The sequence below is a fragment of the Vipera berus genome (genome assembly GCF_964194415.1).
Source record: "Vipera berus genome assembly, chromosome: 1".
NCBI lineage: Eukaryota > Metazoa > Chordata > Lepidosauria > Squamata > Viperidae > Vipera > Vipera berus.
Window position 1 is genome coordinate 68037423 of NC_138202.1, and position 21073 is coordinate 68058495.

General features: G+C 44.2%; 1 protein-coding gene across 1 annotated transcript in view; it reads right to left on the minus strand.

Annotated features, from left to right (window-relative positions):
- RPAP1 (RNA polymerase II associated protein 1) overlaps positions 1-21073 on the minus strand; it is a 72832-nt gene that overhangs the window by 45326 nt on the left and 6433 nt on the right. The window contains exons 4-9 of the mRNA XM_081330124.1: positions 19275-19367; positions 17683-17830; positions 15304-15480; positions 14562-14801; positions 937-1052; positions 644-742 (exon numbers count right to left, since the gene is read on the minus strand). Coding sequence (XP_081186250.1) covers positions 644-742; positions 937-1052; positions 14562-14801; positions 15304-15480; positions 17683-17830; positions 19275-19367 — 873 coding nt within the window. The remainder of the gene's footprint in view (positions 1-643; positions 743-936; positions 1053-14561; positions 14802-15303; positions 15481-17682; positions 17831-19274; positions 19368-21073) is intronic.

Below are 21073 nucleotides of genomic sequence, written 5' to 3' on the forward strand. Positions count from 1 at the left end.
AGGAATGGCTAGTAAAGGTGGCGGCAGTCCGGCATTTGCGTTTCTCTGTGTGTCAAGCCCCGTGGGCTCGACACACAGGAAGGGGGGGAATGCCGGAATGCCGCTTCCCTACCAGCCATTCCCGTGGGTCTGACACACACACGCACGCACGAGGGGGAGAAACAACGCTGGACTGCCGCCAGCTCTGCAAGGCTCTGCCGCTCCCTTCTCTCAGCAGCCTGTTCCGAACGAAGGGACAGTTCTTTTTTTTTGTTCACTGGAGTATAAGCCGAAGTGGAGTTTTTCAGCCCAAAAAGTGGGCTGAAAAATTCGGCTTATACTCAAGTATATACGGTAAGCTCATAACATAAGCTACGCATAGCAAAATAGTCTGGAAAAATACAATCTGCCGCAATTTAAGAGTTCTTTATTTTATAGCCCTCTTTTAAGGGCTATAAAAGTCCCAAACGCTGAGGCTTTTCATCATGTTTGTTTTGTTCTTCTTTTTCTTTGTATTTTTTTTTTAAATTTAAAGCAGTTCATTACAAGTTTATACTGTGGGCGATCATTAGTTCAGAATTAGGTAAAAATTGACAGAACATTATGACACAAACATGCAATAAGATTGTAGATATGCTTAAATCTGAAGTTGCTCTTCACCTACCTCTGCTTCTTCTCCATGGTGATGTAGGCCCAAATGTGTGGGAAACTCTTTATCTGGAGGAATAAGTTCTCCTTTCAGACTAAAGCGTGCTTGCATCCCCTATTGGAAAAAAAGACAAAAATACTATTTCTTATTAAGTTATTCACATACCCAAAAACCTGGCAGAAAAATCTACGACAATTTAGAGCACTGAAATCTATTGAAGTAAATCAAATTCTTGCCGCTTTCATGTGTTTTATAGAGAACGGTCACTTGAAAAGCAGGAGAAAAGAAATTGCTTTTTATTTGCCAACCTTTTTGATTTTGTTCTGCCTCAGCGGAGGAAGGTCCTTCGTCCACTCCAGCTTCTCAAATTCTACATTGTCCATGTGGACCCATTCCTTCTGAGGCTTCACAGGAAGGGCATCACCTTTTGGGAAAGGCAAAGACAAGTATTTTTAATAGTAATTTTAATTAATTTTTATTGTAATTGGGCTTTTTATTTAATTTTTATCTTAACTTTTGTATATTGTATTTTTATTGCATTTAATGCCCTGTACACCGCCCTGAGTCCTTCGGGAGAAGGGCGGTATAGAAATTAAATTAATAAATAATAAATAATAATAAGTGTTACTGTTCTCAGGCACAAAAACAAGAGCAGGTATCGCTGTCTTTGAAAGGTCCTCAGAAATAATTTTGTGCTACAACAACGGGAAGAAAAACACCCAAATGACTCATCTTTCACACAGGAACATCACAGCTCCACTGACAATTTAATTTTTCATAACTTCTAGAGAAGAAAGGGGAAGAGGTTGTTAATGATAAAATGAAGCTAAGCTGATAACCACCTTGTGCGCAGAGTGAATAACACTGTCAAATGTTCATACCAGGTATGATAATTAAACTCTCTCCTCATTCTACATTCCTATGCCAACATAAGAAAGTTAGCTAACTAGATTTGCTGCAGAGAATTGGGAAGGCATATATAGGAAAAAAAAGGTCTCCATCTAATGGTACACAAGAATCCTGCCCTAATATTTAAAACTTTTACCTCTCCACGCTATGTTTTCCAATCAATGGCCTTTTAAGCTACTGATTTCCCAGGTTTCTCTATAAGGATCAGAGATTCTCACGGAACCTGCTTTAACCCTTGCTTTTTGTTAAGAACAGAAATCAAGAGCAGAAAATAAGGTTAATAACCTAAATTGCATTCTATACACATATTAGGAAAAAAAAGTATGCAAATGATAATCTGGGTTGTAATATTTTTTTAAAAAAAAATCTCAGAGGAGCTTCTCAAACAGACAGATTATTTCACTTGAAAAACTTTTGAATTCTACACTTTGTAAAAAAATAAAACAGGAAGAGCAAGGCATCCAAGGAACTAAATACAAACTGGTAACAACTCAATCAGAACAGCTAAATAAAAGGCTGCAAGAGTAGTGAGCAAGTCTCGGAAAGGACTGGACATCAAGCCTTTCAAATATTTAGTTATTATAGCCTAGACAATGAATAGAAACAATAAAGAAGCAATTCCCCGAGAATTTGAGATAAATCCATAACATTATCTGTGGAATGTTGTCCAGAATACAAGTTCTCAGGTATTAATACTAAAAAAGCAGATTTTTAAAATGTTAAAAAGCTAAAAAAGCAAAATAAACTTTCCTCCCTCCCTAAAGTCACTAACATCATGTGCAGAGTCAAACTAATAAACCAGGAAGTCCCTGGAGATTCCATCAGCCTTGAATTCATGATGTAACCTTGAAGAAACCATCCCTCCACTTTGACTTCAGATTCAATTTATCTTCTGCAATCTGAGGGACAAGAATATTAAAGATGGAATTGCCAGACAGATGACTATATACGGTATACCGAAATAATAAATTAAGTAAAGAATAAATAAATGCTAAGCTTGTAAGCCGCCCTGAGTCTTCGGAGAAGGGCGGGATATAAATGGAATTAAAATAAAAATAAAATAAAATAAAATATTGTCTTATCTTAATACAGTCTTATCTCTAGCATTTCTCCCATCCTTTCATTTTTCTTTCCAGAAAACCAGGAGGATCCCTTCTGAACGTGCTTTCTAGGTTCTCCCTCTTTCTATGGACGGAGATACCTTTCACATGCCAGTTGTTCCTCTAGCATTCCCTCCTGTCTCCCAAGGTCATTCCCACCTACTACCATTATACGGTGTTTCTGCTTCTCCACTTCGGTCATTTTAAATTCTTTGCTGGCACACTCTCTACAGATTGGGACTGTTGCTCTGTGTGTACATTTGTGCGTATATTCTTTCTGGTTTACATATGTAAAACACCATTAAAAGTTAAAGCCATTATGATTGTACCAATATCATTATACCTCCATCATTCCTAGATTCTGGGTTAGAACCCAAATGACTGCAAAGTTCCAGGCTAAAGACTGATGTTCCTTGTATGAATAGACAGCAACAATAATAATGTTAATAATATCAACTAGTAAAACATGATAAGACCCTCCCTGGAAAGTTAAAATCCAAGGGCCCAGCAACAAAGAATCGTTTTCACTTCCCTCCTAAATGTTAACGTCTTTATGTCAGGAAACAAGGCTATTTTTTTAAGGCTCAGGTAAGTTTTCTTGTTCCTGCCCCTTTAGTTCCATGAGTGGGAGGAAGATACAGCATGCCTTTCCTTTTTGTAGGAAAAAAGCCAAATATCTAAAATTCTCACACACATGCACACAAGACATAATAAGAAAATTAAAGCACTCATTTCCATCAAAAAATATCTCTGCAAATTTCTATCTAACATGTTCAGTTCATTACAAATTCTTATTTTTTTAACACATCAAGATGATGGATGTGAAGCAGGAAGAAGGAATAAATAAACAGAAACTTGTACTGTTCTGGTATTTATAATTCTCTCTGTGTGTGTGTTGGGTTTCCTTTCAATTAATCACTGAATGAGGAAAGCTAATTAAACCACATTCTGAATCGGATTAGTGATATGTACCTCAAACACAAACACTAAAACTTTGTCAAGAGGAGAAAAAAATACTGTTACTTATTCTACTGTTATCAGCAGACTATTCAATCCCTGATAAATCCTCCTACAGAAATGCAAGCTGGCAGCCCAGAAGGTGAATAGGTGTCAGGACCCACCCCAATCCACGTCTTAGGAAACAAAAACTCTTGGAGTCAGTTCTAGGACATGTTTGGTTGTGGAAATACAAGACAGGACCTGTTATTGTTTTACAGATTGAAACTTTATAAAGAGTTCCCGGTTCAACCCCCCTTCCCTTAACCCCATTTGGTCAGCCCCCCCATCATTTACTTCGTGTCATCCCTTTCGTGGGAAAAAGGGAACTTCGGATCTTTATGGTTATTGCCTTCTTCCTTTACAGATTCAAATGGAGACACAGGCCAGATGCCTTCTTCCCTAACCCTCCCCTTTGTTCCCCCAGTTCAAAAGGTTTCCCTTGGTCTTTGAAATAACCTAAGGCAGGCTGAATCCACATCCGCTCCTCCTTCCTCGGGAGATGGCAGAATCCGGGGGGGGGGGATAATGTTTTAAACATACATTTATGAATGTGATATAAATGGATTCTGACAATAGGCACAGAATCTTTTCATGCTTCTATTTAGTTTTGCATACTGAGATGTAGTCAGCCTGTGGTGCCATTGCCTGCAGTTTGATCTACCCTACATGGAGTTTCATAGACATGGTCCATCCCATTCACTAAAGATCTGCCTTTCTACATTTAAGATTCAGCAACAAACACTGCCCATCCTAGTGCTGCAAAGCACACCAAGTAATGCAGTTCAATGTTCCTTAGAAGCATTAGACAGGCATTGTGTATACAAAATGTTAGTTTAGGACCACTTGAAGCTAGAAACCTTCCATTTTGGGTACAAAATGAGAACTCATAGTAGTTCAAACTCAGAAACTCTTGTTTATATTTTGAAGGCATGTATAACAGGATTCTATCCAAGGCAGTCACTGAATTTCCTTAACCTAAACAAACCATAAACCTCTACCCCGACCAACGAATAATTTCAAAATCCTGGGATAAATCATCCCTCTCTCCTGTTGCCAAAAGTCTTGATCACCTTATAGAAGTTGAGAATGGAAGAGGCTGTCCTAATATCTGCGGAGAGGTAGTCCAGAGAGGGTATCACTGAGAAGGCCTGCACAATAGATCCCTAATAATCACAACCTTTCAGAGGAACATATTTCCTCTAACAATTCTTCTTTGGCATCCAGATTCTTTCCAGAGCAGGTGGCCTCAAAGATATCCAGACCTGAGCCATGCAGGATTTCAGATATAAAAAGTCCCTTGAATTGCCGCCAGAAACTAGCTGGCAGCCAATAAAGCTGCTGCAGAAGAGAGAGAAAGCATTGGCCAACACAGTTGGGCCGGTAATACCTGGGGCACTTCATCCTAGGTCGACTGCAACAACATTGCAAATGAGCTGCAATAGTCCAGACGTAAGATGACAGGGGCTTGATTAAATAGCCAGCAAAGCTTCCCATCCAAAAATGGCAGAGTAAGTCTACAAAGACGCTCCTGACCACAGACTCCACTTGCTGTTCTAACGGAAGCCATGCGGCCATGAAAACATCCAGACAGGTCCTGTTTGAATTTGTGCCATTAAATGACTTGCAGCTGAGAATCTAGTGAATTTTAAAATTGCCTCATAGCAGCCCTGTCAAAGCATTACAAGAAATCAGGGTTCGCAGTGATAGAAATTAATGTAACTCTGACTTATGCATTCCCTATTACAGCACAAACCCGAGGAAAATATTACTATCTGCTTCAGTTTTTTTTAACTGCAGCAGTTTAATATACTGCAGAAAACCTAAACTGTGATTAATCTTAGGCATGGTTTGGTGAAACAAGACTGGTTTATATTACATGGATTAAAGGTGGTTTGTTTAAAATTAACCATTATTATGTCATGTTTGGACAAAAATGAAAAAAATTACATTTTATCTAATTAAAATTATTTTCAAGGAACTCTGGAAGAAAAAAATGCTTCCAAAAATGTATGTTAAGATTCGGGGGCCCTACCCTTTTTAGCCTTCTGGAAAGCTGTGAAGACCTGGCTCTGCCTTCTATGTATTGGGCAAGGACTCAGGGGGTTCACAGTATGAGTGGCACCTGCTGGGAAAGATAGTAAAGGTTCCCTCGCACATGTGTGCTAGTCGTTTCCGACTCTAGGGGCCGGTGCTCATCTCAGTTTCAAAGCTGAAGAGCCAGCACTTGTCCGAGGACGTCTCCGTGGTCATGTGGCCGGCATGACTAGATGCCAAAAGCGCACAGAACGCTGTTACCTTCCCACAGTAGTGGTCCCTATTTTTCTACTTGCATTTTTACGTGCTTTCGAACTGCTAGGTTGGCAGAAGCTGGGACGAGTAACAGGCACTTACTCTGCTACGCGGCACTCGGGATTTGACCCGTCAAACTGCCGACCTTCTGATCGACAAGCTCAGCGTCCCAACCCACTGAGCCACCGCGTCCCTGCTGGGAAAGATATTTGTTTTTATATTGTGATTTTGATTGGTAAGCCATCTAGGATCACTATGTGAGATAGGTGCCCATATAAGTTTGTTAAAATAAATAACTAAATTTCAAAGTTCTATCTAAATACCTCATTTGCATTTGTGTGAGTCATTAAATAGCCAACATAAATATGTAACTCGGCAATGAGATCACTCTTCTTCGGCTTTACTGTTGAAGATTCCAGGCAGACGTTTTTTCATTACTTGCAAACTTTTTGTCTGCAGAGATCAAAGATTGTATCTGAGTCCGTCAGAGTGGAAAACTCACGTCCTATTACTGAAATTCAGGCCCCTTAAGTGCTACAGTTTTGAGAGCCAATACTGATGGAGATATGAACTGGCATGGCAAAAAGCCTCATTAATGGCCTGGTTCCACTTGGGAAAAATGGATATAGGACCTTGAAAATAAAAAGACAAATCCTTCCATCTTGTTAAAAATTAGTCTCTCAGTTTGAATTAATCTCTCCCTGTGGCAAAAGCAGAATTCCTCTTTCTTTTTGGAGTTACAACTACTATTAGTTTATTCATTGTGAATTAATGCTTGGCATCGAGAGTGGTGGCTTTCCAGTGCTAAGTGCTAATGCAAAATTAACATTACTTCCCCTGCTGGGCACAATGTTCTATAAGCAAAACTTCAGGAAGCTTGAAAAGCTTTACTAACATTTTGAATTGCTCAGTTCTTTCCAAAGATATGCTTATTTCTCTGCAAAGAAACTGACCTCTTGAGTCCAAGCACTTTGTGTTCCCTGAGAAGACCAATCTGGTTTTTTTTCTGACCTATTGCACTGCTTTTCTCTCGTCAATTCTTTGCTGTTGTCCATAATTTTACAAATAGTCTGGCCTGAAGTCTAGTTTCCTCCCTTTACAGAAAGAGCATCAACAGTTCTCAGCACTTTATTATTTAGCCTCAGAATGCTGAATATTAAGCAGAAAGTGTGCTGAAGAAGAAGGTACAAAGGAGATAAAAAGGAGTGGGAGGCACTAAATCACTGCGGTCTCCCACTCTTGCCTCTTCCGTGTTAAAGCTGATCTCTCAACAAGAAAACAGTAAACACAATACCTTATCTCACCAAAGCACACCATTCCAATCCCAAAGTCTCATTAAGCAGGCTCCGAGTCACTGCGGAGACTTCAGAAATGTAGCACAACAAGGATCAGGGAGGAGAAGGGAAAGCTTACGGAGCTAAGCAACAATGGAAAGAGAAGCACAAACCCCAAAGGAAACTTCAAACTGAAGCTTGAGAGTAGGCCTGAGCAAACATATGGTTCCTTGAATTAGTAACACTTGTTTCACAATATCAGAAAATAAGAAAAACATAATGTTACTCTGAAGTGTTATATACAACTAGCGAGGCTTTGGTTTGACTGTAGATCAGGGGTGTCAAACTCGCAACGTCACGTGACGTGTTCCGACGTATCGCGACTTTTTTCCCCATTGCTGGCAATGGGGTGGGCGCACTTTCGGCATGACGCATCCGGCCCGCGGACTGGCAGTTTTGACACCCCTGCTGTAGATCATAGTCTGTTTCAGGGGAAAACCAACAGACATTATCAGGATACATTGCTGAGGCAAGAGTTGAAGAATCTGACATCCAGGCTATTTCCTAACCTCCGAAGCCTCTTCCTATTGTGCATTTCCCTTTGCTAAGCCCTTCCTGATCTCTCTCCCTTTCCTCTCCTCTCTGACATTTAAATGCAGGTTCCGGGCAGAAAAGATCTATCTTATTTCTTTTATGCTGTAAATCACCCGTCAGGGACCTAAAAATAAATAAAACAGGGCCTATGACTTTCTCTATAATGTAGTCATGATGATTTGCAGCAAGCAAGCAAGCACTCAGACATTTTTCCACTGCTCTTATTTTCAAGCAAAAGCCACACTGGGTGCTACTTCTAGACATCTCTCAATCAGAGGGCTGCAAGTAACTCTGTTAAGATCCACCAGCAAACTTCCTGCATATCAGAAACAGAAAATGACTTGAAGATACTAACAGATAATGAAAAGTACTGATCAAACTAAGTTTTGCAATTATATCCACAACACCAAAAGAAGAACACAAGACAAAAATGAAGCTCACAGGTTGCCGCTTACAGATTCGACATTAATGAGCTGTGGCAACATCTCGACAAGCAACTGTCTTACAGTAACTCCCTTTATTTAATTTAGAGGAAAGAGTAGCAAGGAGTCGCTACATAGCCTGCCAATCTACAATTATCTCAAAATGTGTGCCTTTAAGCTTAGTCAGTTCTTGCCGAGAGCAATTTTATTTATTCATCTATTGGAAAAAAAATATATGGCTGCCCACACAGAAATCTGGGCAGCTAACAACCAGTTTACAAAAAACGCAATATAACAAGCTCCATAACCAAATCTAAAATAATCCAACACACGAAAGAAAAGCAAGGTACCATATTAATAAATTCAGAAAACACACATATATGGGACTCCCCTAACATCCTGGTGCTGCTGCCTATAAAAAAAAGCCAAGCCATAAAAGCAATCCAAAAAGGCAAGAGGGTAATCTAAGTTCTGAAATCCTACAAATCTCATCTATCTCTGCTAGAACAGATAGTCCATCAAATACGTTGATCTTGCTACTGCCCTGGGAACAGAAAGTGAATTCGGTCTTAAAGTCTTCATTGGAAGCCCTTCTTCAGACTCCCCTTAACAAATGAGAGAAGGCAATTAATTAATTAATAGAAGAATACCTATCTCATTCTGATACCAGACAAAGGCCTTTTTGTCTCAATATGTGGCAGCACGTGATTTTAATTTTTATTAGAAACTTCTGTATACCGTACAGAGGATTTCATGAATCAGCCATCTTAAAGTATCGTAAATAAATGTCTGTGCAAGGCCTAATTTTAGACTCTCAGAACGAAGGAACTGCAGCGAAACTGGAACCAAAAAAGGCAAAAATCTTTTAAAAGCCTCCTAAATATACACGTATCAATAGGAAGCAAGCAGATAATATTACTATTGGATGAAGGTAAAGTAGATAAGGATTGAAAAGGCCTACGCTCATTCTTCCCAAAGGACACATGACCTCTCAGGGGAAGGGAAGCGTTCAAAGTTACTCCAGTAGTGTCTGATCTCTAATTGCCATGCCTCTTTTCTGTGATATGCCCTCCCAAAGAACAAAGCAACAGCAGAAAGAGCATAATATAAAAAACTGATACTGAACGGAGGCTTTAATGTACTCACTAATGCACTGATACTTCCTCATTCCATCAGGAATTTCCAATGTGGGCTCTGAGGAGGATTGGGAGCATGCAAGAAACAGTGTTATTTGCTTTGCTCTGCAGAACCACCCTGAAGGAAGATTTGATTCAAGATGATATCCAGACTTGAAATGCTTAGGTGACTGGGTAAAAACGATGCTTTCATTTGAATCACTGAGGCAAAGCATTTTCAGATCAGACAGGTTGTTCATCGATAAAGCGAAGAGAAGGGTCTTTTTTAAATACGTATATACTTGAGTATAAGCCGACTCGAGTATAAGCCGAGACCCCTAATTTTACCCCCAAAAACTGGGAAAAGTTCTTGACTCAAGTATAAGCCGAGGCTGGGATCCGCCGAGTGGCTTTCAGCACTGGAGAAAATGCAAAATCGCTCGAGACCAAACTCGAAGGAATCAGCTGCCGGTGGGAGCGAGGCGATCCGTGCGGTCCCGTGACAGCCAGTCGGGCAAGCAACGCGAAGAGCGGCAGGGCTTTATTTTTGCACCGTGGAGCTCCCCCTCCCCCTCCTCCCAAACTCCCCCTCTCTCCCCCTTCCCCCCACTTCCCAGAGCTGAATACAGGGTATTAACCGGCGGCGGAGGCTTGCAGAATGGCGGATCGAGCCTCTGTCGCCGGCGGCTGGATCCGTGCTCCACAAGCCTCTGCCGCCGGCTGGATCCGCGCTCCGCAAGCCTCTGCCGCCGGCGGAGGCTGGATTCGCGCTCCGCAAGCCTCTGCCGCCGGGGGAGGCTGGATCCGCGCTCCGCAAGCCTCTGCCGCCGGCGGAGGCTGGATCCGTGCTCCACAAGCCTCTGCCGCCGGCTGGATCCACGCCCTGCCGCTGGCAGAGGCTTGCGGAGCGCGGATCCAGCCTCCGCCAGCGGCAGAGGCTTGCGGAGCGCGGATCCAGTGGGGGGGGAAAGCCCTTTAGCAGGATTTGCCTGCATGCCGGCGGAGGCTGGATCCGCGCTCCGCAAGCCTCTGCCGCCGGCGGAGGCTGGATCCGTGCTCCACAAGCCTCTGCCGCCGGCTGGATCTGCGCCCTGCCGCCGGCAGAGGCTTGCGGAGCGCGGATCCAGCCTCCGCCGGCGGCAGAGGCTTGCGGAGCGCGGATCCAGTGGGGGGGGAAAAGCCCTTTAGCAGGATTTGCCTGCATGCCGGCGGAGGTTGGATCCGCGCTCCGCAAGCCTCTGCCGCCGGCGGAGGCTGGATCCGTGCTCCACAAGCCTCTGCCGCCGGCTGGATCTGCGCCCTGCCGCCGGCAGAGGCTTGCGGAGCGCGGATCCAGCCTCCGCCGGCGGCAGAGGCTTGCGGAGCGCGGATCCAGCCTCCGCCGGCGGCAGAGGCTTGCGGAGCGCGGATCCAGCCTCTGCCGCCGGCGGAGGTCTAGGGGTAGTGTGGGGGGGGCTCGCGGACATAGATGGGCTCAAGTGGAAGCCAAGCAGCCCTCCCGAATCTGGGCTTCTGGACGGAGCAGCCGGTGGTGCGTTTCAAAAAGCAGAAAAGTTGGATTTTGAACATTTCAGAGGCCGTGGGTCAAGCAGGCTACGCTTCCCCGGGCGCTGCAACGGCACCCGTTTTCCCCGGCGAGTTTTCCCTACCTGGCCCCTGCAGAATCGCGGCGGCGCCCCTGGAGAAGCCTACCCCGAGGCTGCGGCCGATTTTTCCTTCTCCAGGCCTCTGCCGCCCGTTTCTGTCTGACACACACACACACACGCACGCACGAGGGGGAGAAACAACGCTCTGGGCGGCAGAGGCCTGGAGAAGGAAAAATCAGATTACCCCTTCCACACGTAAAACTTCCAGTTTAATTACAAAGGAAGAAGAGAGAAACTTAGATCAACAGCTCACCTTCCTTTTCCTCTAGGTTGCAAGGGGAAAAATAAAAATCAAAGATCCTTGGAAGTAATGGTTGGAAAAGTTTGCAAGTCTTTGGGAAAGTTCAAGAAGTGAAAGGAATACCCTCCTCTTGAAAGACCAGATAAGGCAGACAGGGAGATGAAGAGTTCAACCGAGTTTCCTCTTTTGTTCAGGCTCCCCGATCAGACAAAGAACTAGCCAGCGGCAGGTTTCTCCCCTTTTCCCTCCCATCTCTCTTCCCCCAACCCTTGGGTCCCACAGCAACTCACGAACTCCAGCCGCCCCTTCTCCTTCGAAAGGTCTAGATCCCGAGATAAGATATATACAGAAATATACATAAAGAGAGAGACGGACGCAGGCTGTTGGTTTCTCGCCTCATCCCTGGCTTCCAGTTCAAAACTTCCCTCTAAGTGAGCCTCCCAGAAAAACAAATCTTCATGGAGGCGGAGGAGGCAAGGAGAATCCCTCCGATCGTTGTTTCCGGCAAATGCACCTCTTTGTTTGGGTCCCCTTTGACAGGCGTGGAGAACGATCTCCCCTCGCAATTCGGCCGGGTGGGCGCTGGGAGTCCTCTTCCCATACCCAAGGACGAAAACCGGGGCTTTCAAGAACCCGGGATGGGAGCCGGGGAGTGGAAGGGCTACTACTCAAAGCGCCGCGCTGGGAGGAGGGAGAAAGGGAAAAGGGGGGAGGGGGAGGAAAACGGGAAGCAAGTTTTGGGTGAAGCCTCTTTCCTTTCACTTTTGGAAGCGCATCCAGGCGAGGAGAACAAAAGCGTCGCCTCGGCCGGGACTCGGCGCGCTGCTTTTCCCGGCTTCTGACATCGCTACCTGTTGTACAGGCAGGGAGGGGGGGAAGCCAGAGCATCCAGCGCATAACAAAGCCTCGGCCTTTTCACCTGTCCTCCTCCTCTTCCTCTTCCTCCTCCTCCTCCTCCTCCTCCTCCTCCTCCTCCTCCTCCTCCTCCTCCTCAGGAGCAGCAAAAGCCACTGGACTCGGTCGCCAAATACCGACCACAATACATTTTGGGGGAGGGGATTGGAAAAGAAAGCAAAGAAGTGCCCGGCCGGCCAGGGCGCATCTGCTTTTGCCAGAGGACCCTCTGCGTCTTCCCAAGAGTCGCGCAGAAGCAACAAGTCGCGGCTCCCGACCGCTTGGCAAGCTGCGAAAAAGGACACCCGGGTCCGCGCCTGGGAGTCCCGGTGTACCCTAACTCCTCTCCGAGCCTCTGCCGCCCGTTTCTGTCTGACACACACACACACACGCACGCACGAGGGGGAGAAACAACGCTCTGGGCTGCAGAGGCCTGGAGAAGGAAAAATCGGCCGCAGCCTCGGGGTAGGCTTCTCCGGGGGCGCCGCCGCGATTCTGCAGGGGCCAGGTAGGGAAAACTCGCCGGGGAAAACGGGTGCTGTTGCAGCGCCCGGCAAGTTTAAAAGCAGCGGGTGCAGATGCCTGAACAAAAGAGGAAACTCGGTTGAACTCTTCATCTCCCTGTCTGCCTTATCTGGTCTTTCAAGAGGAGGGTATTCCTTTCACTTCTTGAACTTTCCCAAAGACTTGCAAACTTTTCCAACCATTATTTCCAAGGATCTTTGATTTTTATTTTTCCCCTTGCAACCTAGAGGAAAAGGAAGGTGAGCTGTTGATCTAAGTTTCTCTCTTCTTCCTTTGTAATTAAACTGGAAGTTTTACGTGTGGAAGGGGTAATCTGATTTTTCCTTCTCCAGGCCTCTGCCGCCCAGAGCGTTGTTTCTCCCCCTCGTGCGTGCGTGTGTGTGTGTGTGTGTCAGACAGAAACGGGAGGCAGAGGCCTGGAGAAGGAAAAATCGGCCGCAGCCTCGGGGTAGGCTTCTCCAGGGGCGCCGCCGCGATTCTGCAGGGGCCAGGTAGGGAAAACTCGCCGGGGAAAACGGGTGCCGTTGCAGCGCCCGGGGAAGCGTAGCCTGCTTGACCCACGGCCTCTGAAATGTTCAAAATCCAACTTTTCTGCTTTTTGAAACGCACCACCGGCTGCTCCGTCCAGAAGCCCAGATTCGGGAGGCCTGCTTGGCTTCCACTTGAGCCCATCTATGTCCGCGACCCCCCCCCACTACCCCTAGACCTCAGCCTCGGTCCCCTGTCCGACCCGGAGGAGTATTTTTTTAAAAAAAACTTCCATCGGGATTTGTTCCTGGAGTTTAAATCCTTGCAGTCCGAAGCAAGAGAGAAAGCCGCGACCTCCTCTTGCGGGAGATTCTCTGCCGGCTCCGAAGAGCTCGACCACCAACGCCGGGGCGGCAGAGGCTTGCAGGGCTGGCAGAGGTGGCGGCAGTCCAGCGTTGTTTCTCCCCCTCGTGCTCCCCCTCGTGCGTGTGTGTGTGTGTGTGTGTGTGTGTGTGTCAGACCCGCAGGAATGGCTAGTAAAGGTGGCGGCAGTCCGGCATTTGTGTTTCTCTGTGTGTCAAGCCCCGTGGGCTCGACACACAGGAAGGGGGGGAATGCCGGAATGCCGCTTCCCTACCAGCCATTCCCGTGGGTCTGACACACACACGCACGCACGAGGGGGAGAAACAACGCTGGACTGCCGCCAGCTCTGCAAGGCTCTGCCGCTCCCTTCTCTCAGCAGCGTGTTCCGAACGAAGGGACAGTTCTTTTTTTTTTGTTGACTGGAGTATAAGCCGAAGTGGAGTTTTTCAGCCCAAAAACTGGGCTGAAAAATTCGGCTTATACTCAAGTATATACGGTATACAGAAACCATTAAGCATCAAAATGAACCAATCCTTTGAAGTTTCACAGAGCCCTAGTAAATTCCCAATACATTCTCTGTGTCAGGGGTCCCCAACCCCGGGTCCATGGACCAGTACCGGTCCACGGCATGCCAGCAACCGGTCCGCACAAACAAGTAAAGTCCCATCTGTGGAATGCAGGCAGCACACGAAACCACGCACTCTCCGGTCCATGGGAAAAAATCTTTCTCCACAGAACCGGTCCCTGGTGCCCAAAAGGTTGGGGACCTCTGCTTTTCCTCCATGGAGTATTAGTAACCAATAGAGGCATTCATCTGGATTTTACCCAAAGTTGAGTGGAAACAATTTTTCTCCACCCCAAGGATCCAGAAAGGGAAAAGAATTCTCCCCCACAGACGTCAAGACAGTGTAAAATAGTGTCTTCTTGGTTCTTTAGTAACTTTCGGCAAATGCAATTGTTCCTAGTTTGACTCAAAACTGTGAAATAAAAATCATCCTGCAAAACTGAACATGAATGTGACATCCGAAAACCTGGCACCTTTGCTCAGAAAAGTAAGTTATTGCATTGACTTTGACAGCTATGCCTTCTGTTACCTGCAGCATCCATTCGTAGAGGGGCTTCAGGTCTTAGAAAGAGCTCCGTGCCTGGTTCCACTTCTGTGCTTGCTTTCAGTTGGAAAACATCTCTCAGTGTTTTGGCTGCCTCAGGCTGGGATTCAGGCAATGTTTGGGGCTCTGTAAGCCTTGTTGGCCTCTCTTGTCCACTTTTCCTCTCTCCTTCTTTAATTCTGCAAGTACCATGCCGTGACTTTAAGAAAACAAGTAAATTGGGATCTGACAAATGAAAACAGGACAAGATATAAACTTTGTTAGTGGTCCCCTTCAATGAAATAATATTACGCTTCTTTCAGTCAAATGACTAAATATCTGGAAAAGGCCTATCTATCTCGTCTTCAGGTAAGGGACACTTTGGGAGTGCAAATTAACTACACACATCCCAATTTATGCCATGAAGCATTTTCTTATCCTGGCAGACCCAGGATCAGTTTTATGTTTCATGCCTGTGTTATGTGGACTGCTACATCCATTAAACATTCAAAGAGGAAGGCCTCAAATATGGGAACCAATCTGTATCTTTCAATTGTAAACTAAGAGTACTTTGGTACTTCGAACTCTATTCTCTTTTTGTGTTTTTAAAATATTAAGGAGCCTATCACACCTTAACTATAGAGGAAGGTAAAGAAATCAAAATACATAAATGAATAATGCACATAGATTGATTTGCAGTTTGCCAAGGTATGTATTGAGCTAAGATAAGTCAGCAAAAATAATTTACCTAACTGAGCCATCAGTCGCTTCTGCTCCTCCCAGATCTGTTCTTTAGACATTGATTGCAACCTTTCCAAATTTTCTTTGTGGATATTCTGGGCTTCCTGCTCACCACTCAGGCTTCCAAGACCTTCACCAGTGACAATGCGAGGCAACTGACTTTGTATGCTACCAACAGCTTCACCTAAAAAATCAAGGTCACTTAGGATGTTACAAAAACAAATAGGGTGCACTATTTGTCTCCATATCCTTCAGAGTTATATTTTGCTCTTAAGCTTTATTTCCTAAGAAAAATATATACTATAGGTCAGTGATGGTGAACCTTTTAGAGACCGAGTGCCCAAACTGCAACCCAAAACCCACTTATGTATCGTTGGGTGCCAGGTGGGTGTGGCCCATTGGGTGGGTGTGACCCATTGGGTGGGCATGGCTGTGGTGGTAACGGCAGACTGGGTGGGACTAAAAAGTTCAATCAATCAATTCCAACTTTGCGAGATCTTTTTTTCCCGTGAGTTAAAATTGATTAATTGAACCTTTTTTTTTGCACATGGCGGCGAAGGCCTAAAGCAAAAAGGTTTTTAAAAACCCAGCTGAAAGCCTAGGACTGGGCCAATGGCACGTGTGCCCATAGAGAGGGATCTGCGTGCAACCTGTGGCACGCGTGCCATAGGTTCACCACCACAGCTATAGGTGCTAAAATAAAGTATTCTGTTACATTTTTGCTCTATAACTTAGTTAATAATCTAGCACCTTAGTTGGATTTTATAATAATTGGAAGTGGAAGCTTTGCCCCAAGAAAAACAGTTGCAGTATTAAATTTTGACTAGAGATAGTCCTCACTTAGCTTCTACTTGTTCAGCAATTGTTCAAAGTTATGACGGTATTGAATGAGAGGGACCTACAACCAGTCCTTGTAGTTGTGGTTGTCAGCATTCTCATGATCATATGATTGCAATTTGGATACTTGGCAACAAGTCCTGCAAGAGTCCTACAATCACATGATCACCATTTGTGACCTCTACTGACAGCTTCCAACAAAGTCAACGGGGAAGCCAGCAGGAGGTTGCAAATGTTTTTATTACATTTTTTTATATTAAAAATTGCTTAATATAAAGTACAAATGAAAACAAAGACAATAGAAAATAAGGGGAAAAGGGAAGTGGAATAGAGTAAGGGAAGGGAAAAGACACAAAAAAGCATGACTTACAATTTAAGATTATAATCTACTAGCCATTTATATAACAACAATCTATTTAATCATCAAAATCCAAGATCAACATTTCATTTTTATCTCTTTTTTCTCTATCACAATGCCTCTTCTCTGCAACTGCATCTCCAGGAAATTTCAGACTGCCCCAACTTGGAATCATTTAAATCAGAGGTCCCCAACCTTTTGGGCATCAGGCACCAGTTCCGTGGAGAGAGGTTTTTCCACAGACTGAAGGATGCATGGTTTTGTGTGCTGCCTGCATCCTGCGGATGGGGCTTTGCTTGTTTGTGCAGACTGGTTGCTGACATGCCGCAGTCCGGTACTGGTCCACAAACTGGGGGTTGGGGACCCTTGCTTTAAATGATTCTTGAAAATATTTTTCTTTTCTCCATGCTCTGGGATAGTTCAGAGTATATTTACTTAGTATGCTCTGTTTCAGTTACAATGCATCTTTGTTCCCTCTGTTATATTTATTCCATTTTGCTTGGTTTTAGACATTTCCCTAATTTTTAATTTCTACACAATAATATGTAGAGATGTGAAATTGGGCAGCCTTCCAAATCTAAATTATAAAAATTGCAGGGTGGCAGCATGCAATGTCTTAGTGAGAAAGAAAGTCTGAAACTTTCAAACTGAACCATTGTATCTAAATGCAACATCACACTTTACTTACTCCTTTCTTGTCCAGATATGATTTTTATTTGGAATTCAGATTATAATCTGACATGGAATTGTATTAATTTATCAAAGGGTAAATCCAGATTCCCTTTTCAGACAAAGGAATTGACCTGGCTTAAAGGTTGGGAAATCTTGGCAATCTCATAGCTAGGAGGGACTAAGTAGCAAAAAGAAATAGATTAAAATAGGACAACTCCTTATGCCATGGCAGTGATCCCCACAGCATGAGAAAATTCTCCTCCATAAAAATCTTGGCATGACGATCAGCAATGACTGCCCCACTTTCAGTCATGCAGGAAGTCATTTACAGCTCTTTGGATTAATTTATAATCTTAAACAGGTTTACACTCTGAAATAGTTCAGTAAGCATGCACAAAATTATACCCACAATGTCAAGAGACCTTGAAGGCAACCACCCACTTTTTAAAAGCTATTTGCTCTCACATGTTCACCTCCATAAGCATCTCCAAGGCTTTCCAAGCCCATCATAACATTCACCTGCATTTTCCTCACGGATCTGTACCTCCAAAGTATGTGAAGTGGCCTGTCTTGAATCTGACTGCTGAGGTGTCCAATCTCCTTTAGCTGCCCTCTTGGCAGCTATTTTCTGAGCAAAGATGCTTTTCTTTGCAGGAGCTGATTTCATCTGCAGGAAAACAGGACTGCAAATCAAAACTTCACCATTTTCCCATGATTTCATTCTATAGTGGGTATTAGTAAATACAGATATATCTATATGTACAATGTATGTACAAGAAAGAGGTGGCAGCAAGACCACAGGAACTCCAAAACTAGTATTAACGCTTAAGACACATATAGAAAATGTATATTCGAAGAGAAACTGGCCATGGAGTGTGCCATGACTAGGGGACAAAATAGACTAACTTGATGCAAAGCATTAGCTGGCTTTTCGTACAGCTCTCACTTGTCTGACCATACACAACTCACTAAATTTCCTATCACTTCATTCCAGTCACATCAATATGCATTATTCACATTTGCTCTCTTCTTGAATGTATACTAATGTATGCTCTTTGATTCATGGTGCAGTCCTATGGATTTTTACTATGTTTTAATCTAGTAAAACTAGGGGCTTGCTCCCTGCTTTCCTATATCTTTATTTATAAAGATGACTCCATAATTAGAAACATTTTCAGTGAATTTTGCAGAAGCATTTTCCCTCCCCCTCCGTATCACCTCCTTTGTATCCAGAGATTGGCATTTCAGTATCCCAAGCACTAATTGAGTCCTCAGGGAATAGGGCGGTATATAAATGTAACTAAATAAATAAAATAAATAAAATAAAAATAATTGCAACCCAGGTAAAACTTAGATGTCTGTGATATAAGGGGGGGGGGAATGCAATTCTTCATTGTTCTTTTCTACAGACAGAAACGTTTATTTTGCAATCCATTGCTGAATGAAAGGAGATTGACCTGTCTTCAGGAATCAAACCTTAGGCTAAAATCCAGCAAGTTTTTTCCATTTCTGTGCACAAAAGAGCTCCTGCCCCATAAATCAACCTGACAGACTGGCTCCCTCTTCCTATCATGCCCTCTAGCTGTTTAGGGTAATTCCCATAATGCCTTGCCTTTGATTCTGCTAGTTTAGATTTGTGGGAAATGCAGTTCTAGAAAGCCCCAGGTTGCCTTCCATATTTCTTATCTATCTCTTGTTCTATCCCTATATTTTCCCGTAGAAGAGACATACTTGAGAGACACCCTGGAGCAGATGGAGCTAGGTAGAAATTGACCCAAATGGTTACCTCACTCTCAGCATTCATTTTTCTTGACACAGTAGATCCTCCTGTCTAGTTCCCCTCCCCTTTCAATTAGCTCCGGTCCTCTGAATTAAGCTATCATCACAGCTTCCTTCAAAACGGAAGTAGCACTGCTGAAACTTTAGGTGTTCCGTGAAATTTTATCACAACAAAAGGAACACAATAAATATCCATTTGCAGACAATATTTTTGAGTCTCGGCACAAAACTCAAATTAAAAAGTAAACTCAAAATTAGCAGAACAAAAATGAAAGAGGCAAAAACTAACTGAGTTAAGCAAATTGTTTAATACAAAGCTGATTTTTTCTTACCTCAGTTTTTATTTCAGATCGATGAAAAACTTTGGGAAACGGATCACCCGTAAATACTGGCACTGTCACCCTGGCACTGCTAGTATCATGTTCCTGCCGTAGATAAAGAGATGACAAATTTGAGCCTTACTTATCAGAACTATGATGGTTAGTATGGCCTAGGACAGGGGTAATGTCAGGACCCACCCCAATCCACATCTTAGGAAAGAAAGAACTCTTGAAACAGGAATTGTTGAAAAGGAGCTTTTACTGAAACATGATTGGTAATGGGAATACTAGACAGGATCTGGCATTGTGTTGTGTTACACTTTGATACTTTATAAAGAGTTCCCGGTTCAACCCCCTACCCTCAAACCCATTTGGTCAGACCCACATCAATTAAACTTAGGTGTCAAACCCTTCCATGGGAAAGAGGGATCTTCCCGTGCCTTTATGACTATTGCCTCCTTCCTTTTCAGATTCAAATGGAGACACAAACCAGATCTCCTTCTCCCTTCCCTCCCTTTGTTGTCCTCAGTTCAAAAAGTTTTCCCTGGTCTTTGAAGACAGCTTACAGCAGGGGTGTCAAACTCAATTACACCGAGGGCTGCATCAGCATTACGGTTGCCCTCAGGAGGCCGGGTGGGTATGGCCAGGGTGGGCGTGGCCTACTGGGTGGGCATGGCTAGAGTGCGTGTGGCCTACTGGGTGGGCGTGGCCAGCTCTACATCGTTCGCATCAAGGGTGCCTATGGGGGCCTGGGCAGGAGTGGGACAGATCTGAGGGTCTCTGTCAGAAGGGGGGTCTCTGGGCCAGGGCCAAGGCAGTGGGGGCCATTCCTCAATGTTTCCAGGATGGCTTCGTGGGCCACATGAAACCACTTCGCGGGCCAGATCTGGCCCCCGGGCCTTGTGTTTGACATGTCTGGCTTACAGGCAGGCTGAATAAACATCTTCTCTTCTCCCCTCGGGAAAATGGAAGAATCCAAGGGGGGGGGGGGTTTATAATATTTTAGACATACATTTATGAATGGGATATAAATGGATTCTGACAGGTATCCAATCTTGGCAATTTTAAGACTTGTGGACTTCAGCTCTCTGAATTCCCCAGTCAGCTTGGCTGTCTGGGGAATTCTGGGAGTTGAAGTCCAGAAGCCCTGAAATTGCCACGTTTGGACATACCTGGCCTAGCAGAAAGAATTGGAACTCAGATGATTCAAATGCAATTTCCTTCAGTGAGTTAAATAGGTTTTAAATAACTCTCATGGCCACTTACATTCTCACTTCCCCTTGATTAAGAATGGTCTGCTTGTAAAACTAAACAGGCAGCTGTTCATAGCAACTAAGCAATGACTTAATGTTTCAGGCAGAAAACATTACAGATTCACATCTAGTGGTTGAACAAAACTACCCATTTCTCTTCCTATCTTCATCATACATCCAACAAGTCTGTTCTATCCAAGAACAACTTAAGAAACAAGCACCTTCGTTGAAAAACATTTGTTATGCAAAATATTCCAAAATCAACCTTATGCACCTCCATCTAAAGAAATTCTAGGCGGCAAAGGTAGTAACAATCTCTGCTATAAAATTTGGAAAGACATGCCAGTGATATATCACTGTAAATCAGGGGTGTCAAACTGCCGGCCCATGGGCCGGATACGTCACAATGAAACTGCGCCCACCCCATTGCTGGCAATGGGGAAAAAGCTCCAATATGTCATGCGACATCACACAACATCGCGGGTTTGACATGTCTGCAGTAAATGGTAGCAAAAGACCAAGCATATGGTTTAGTAGATTCTGCAGATCCAGTGGCCA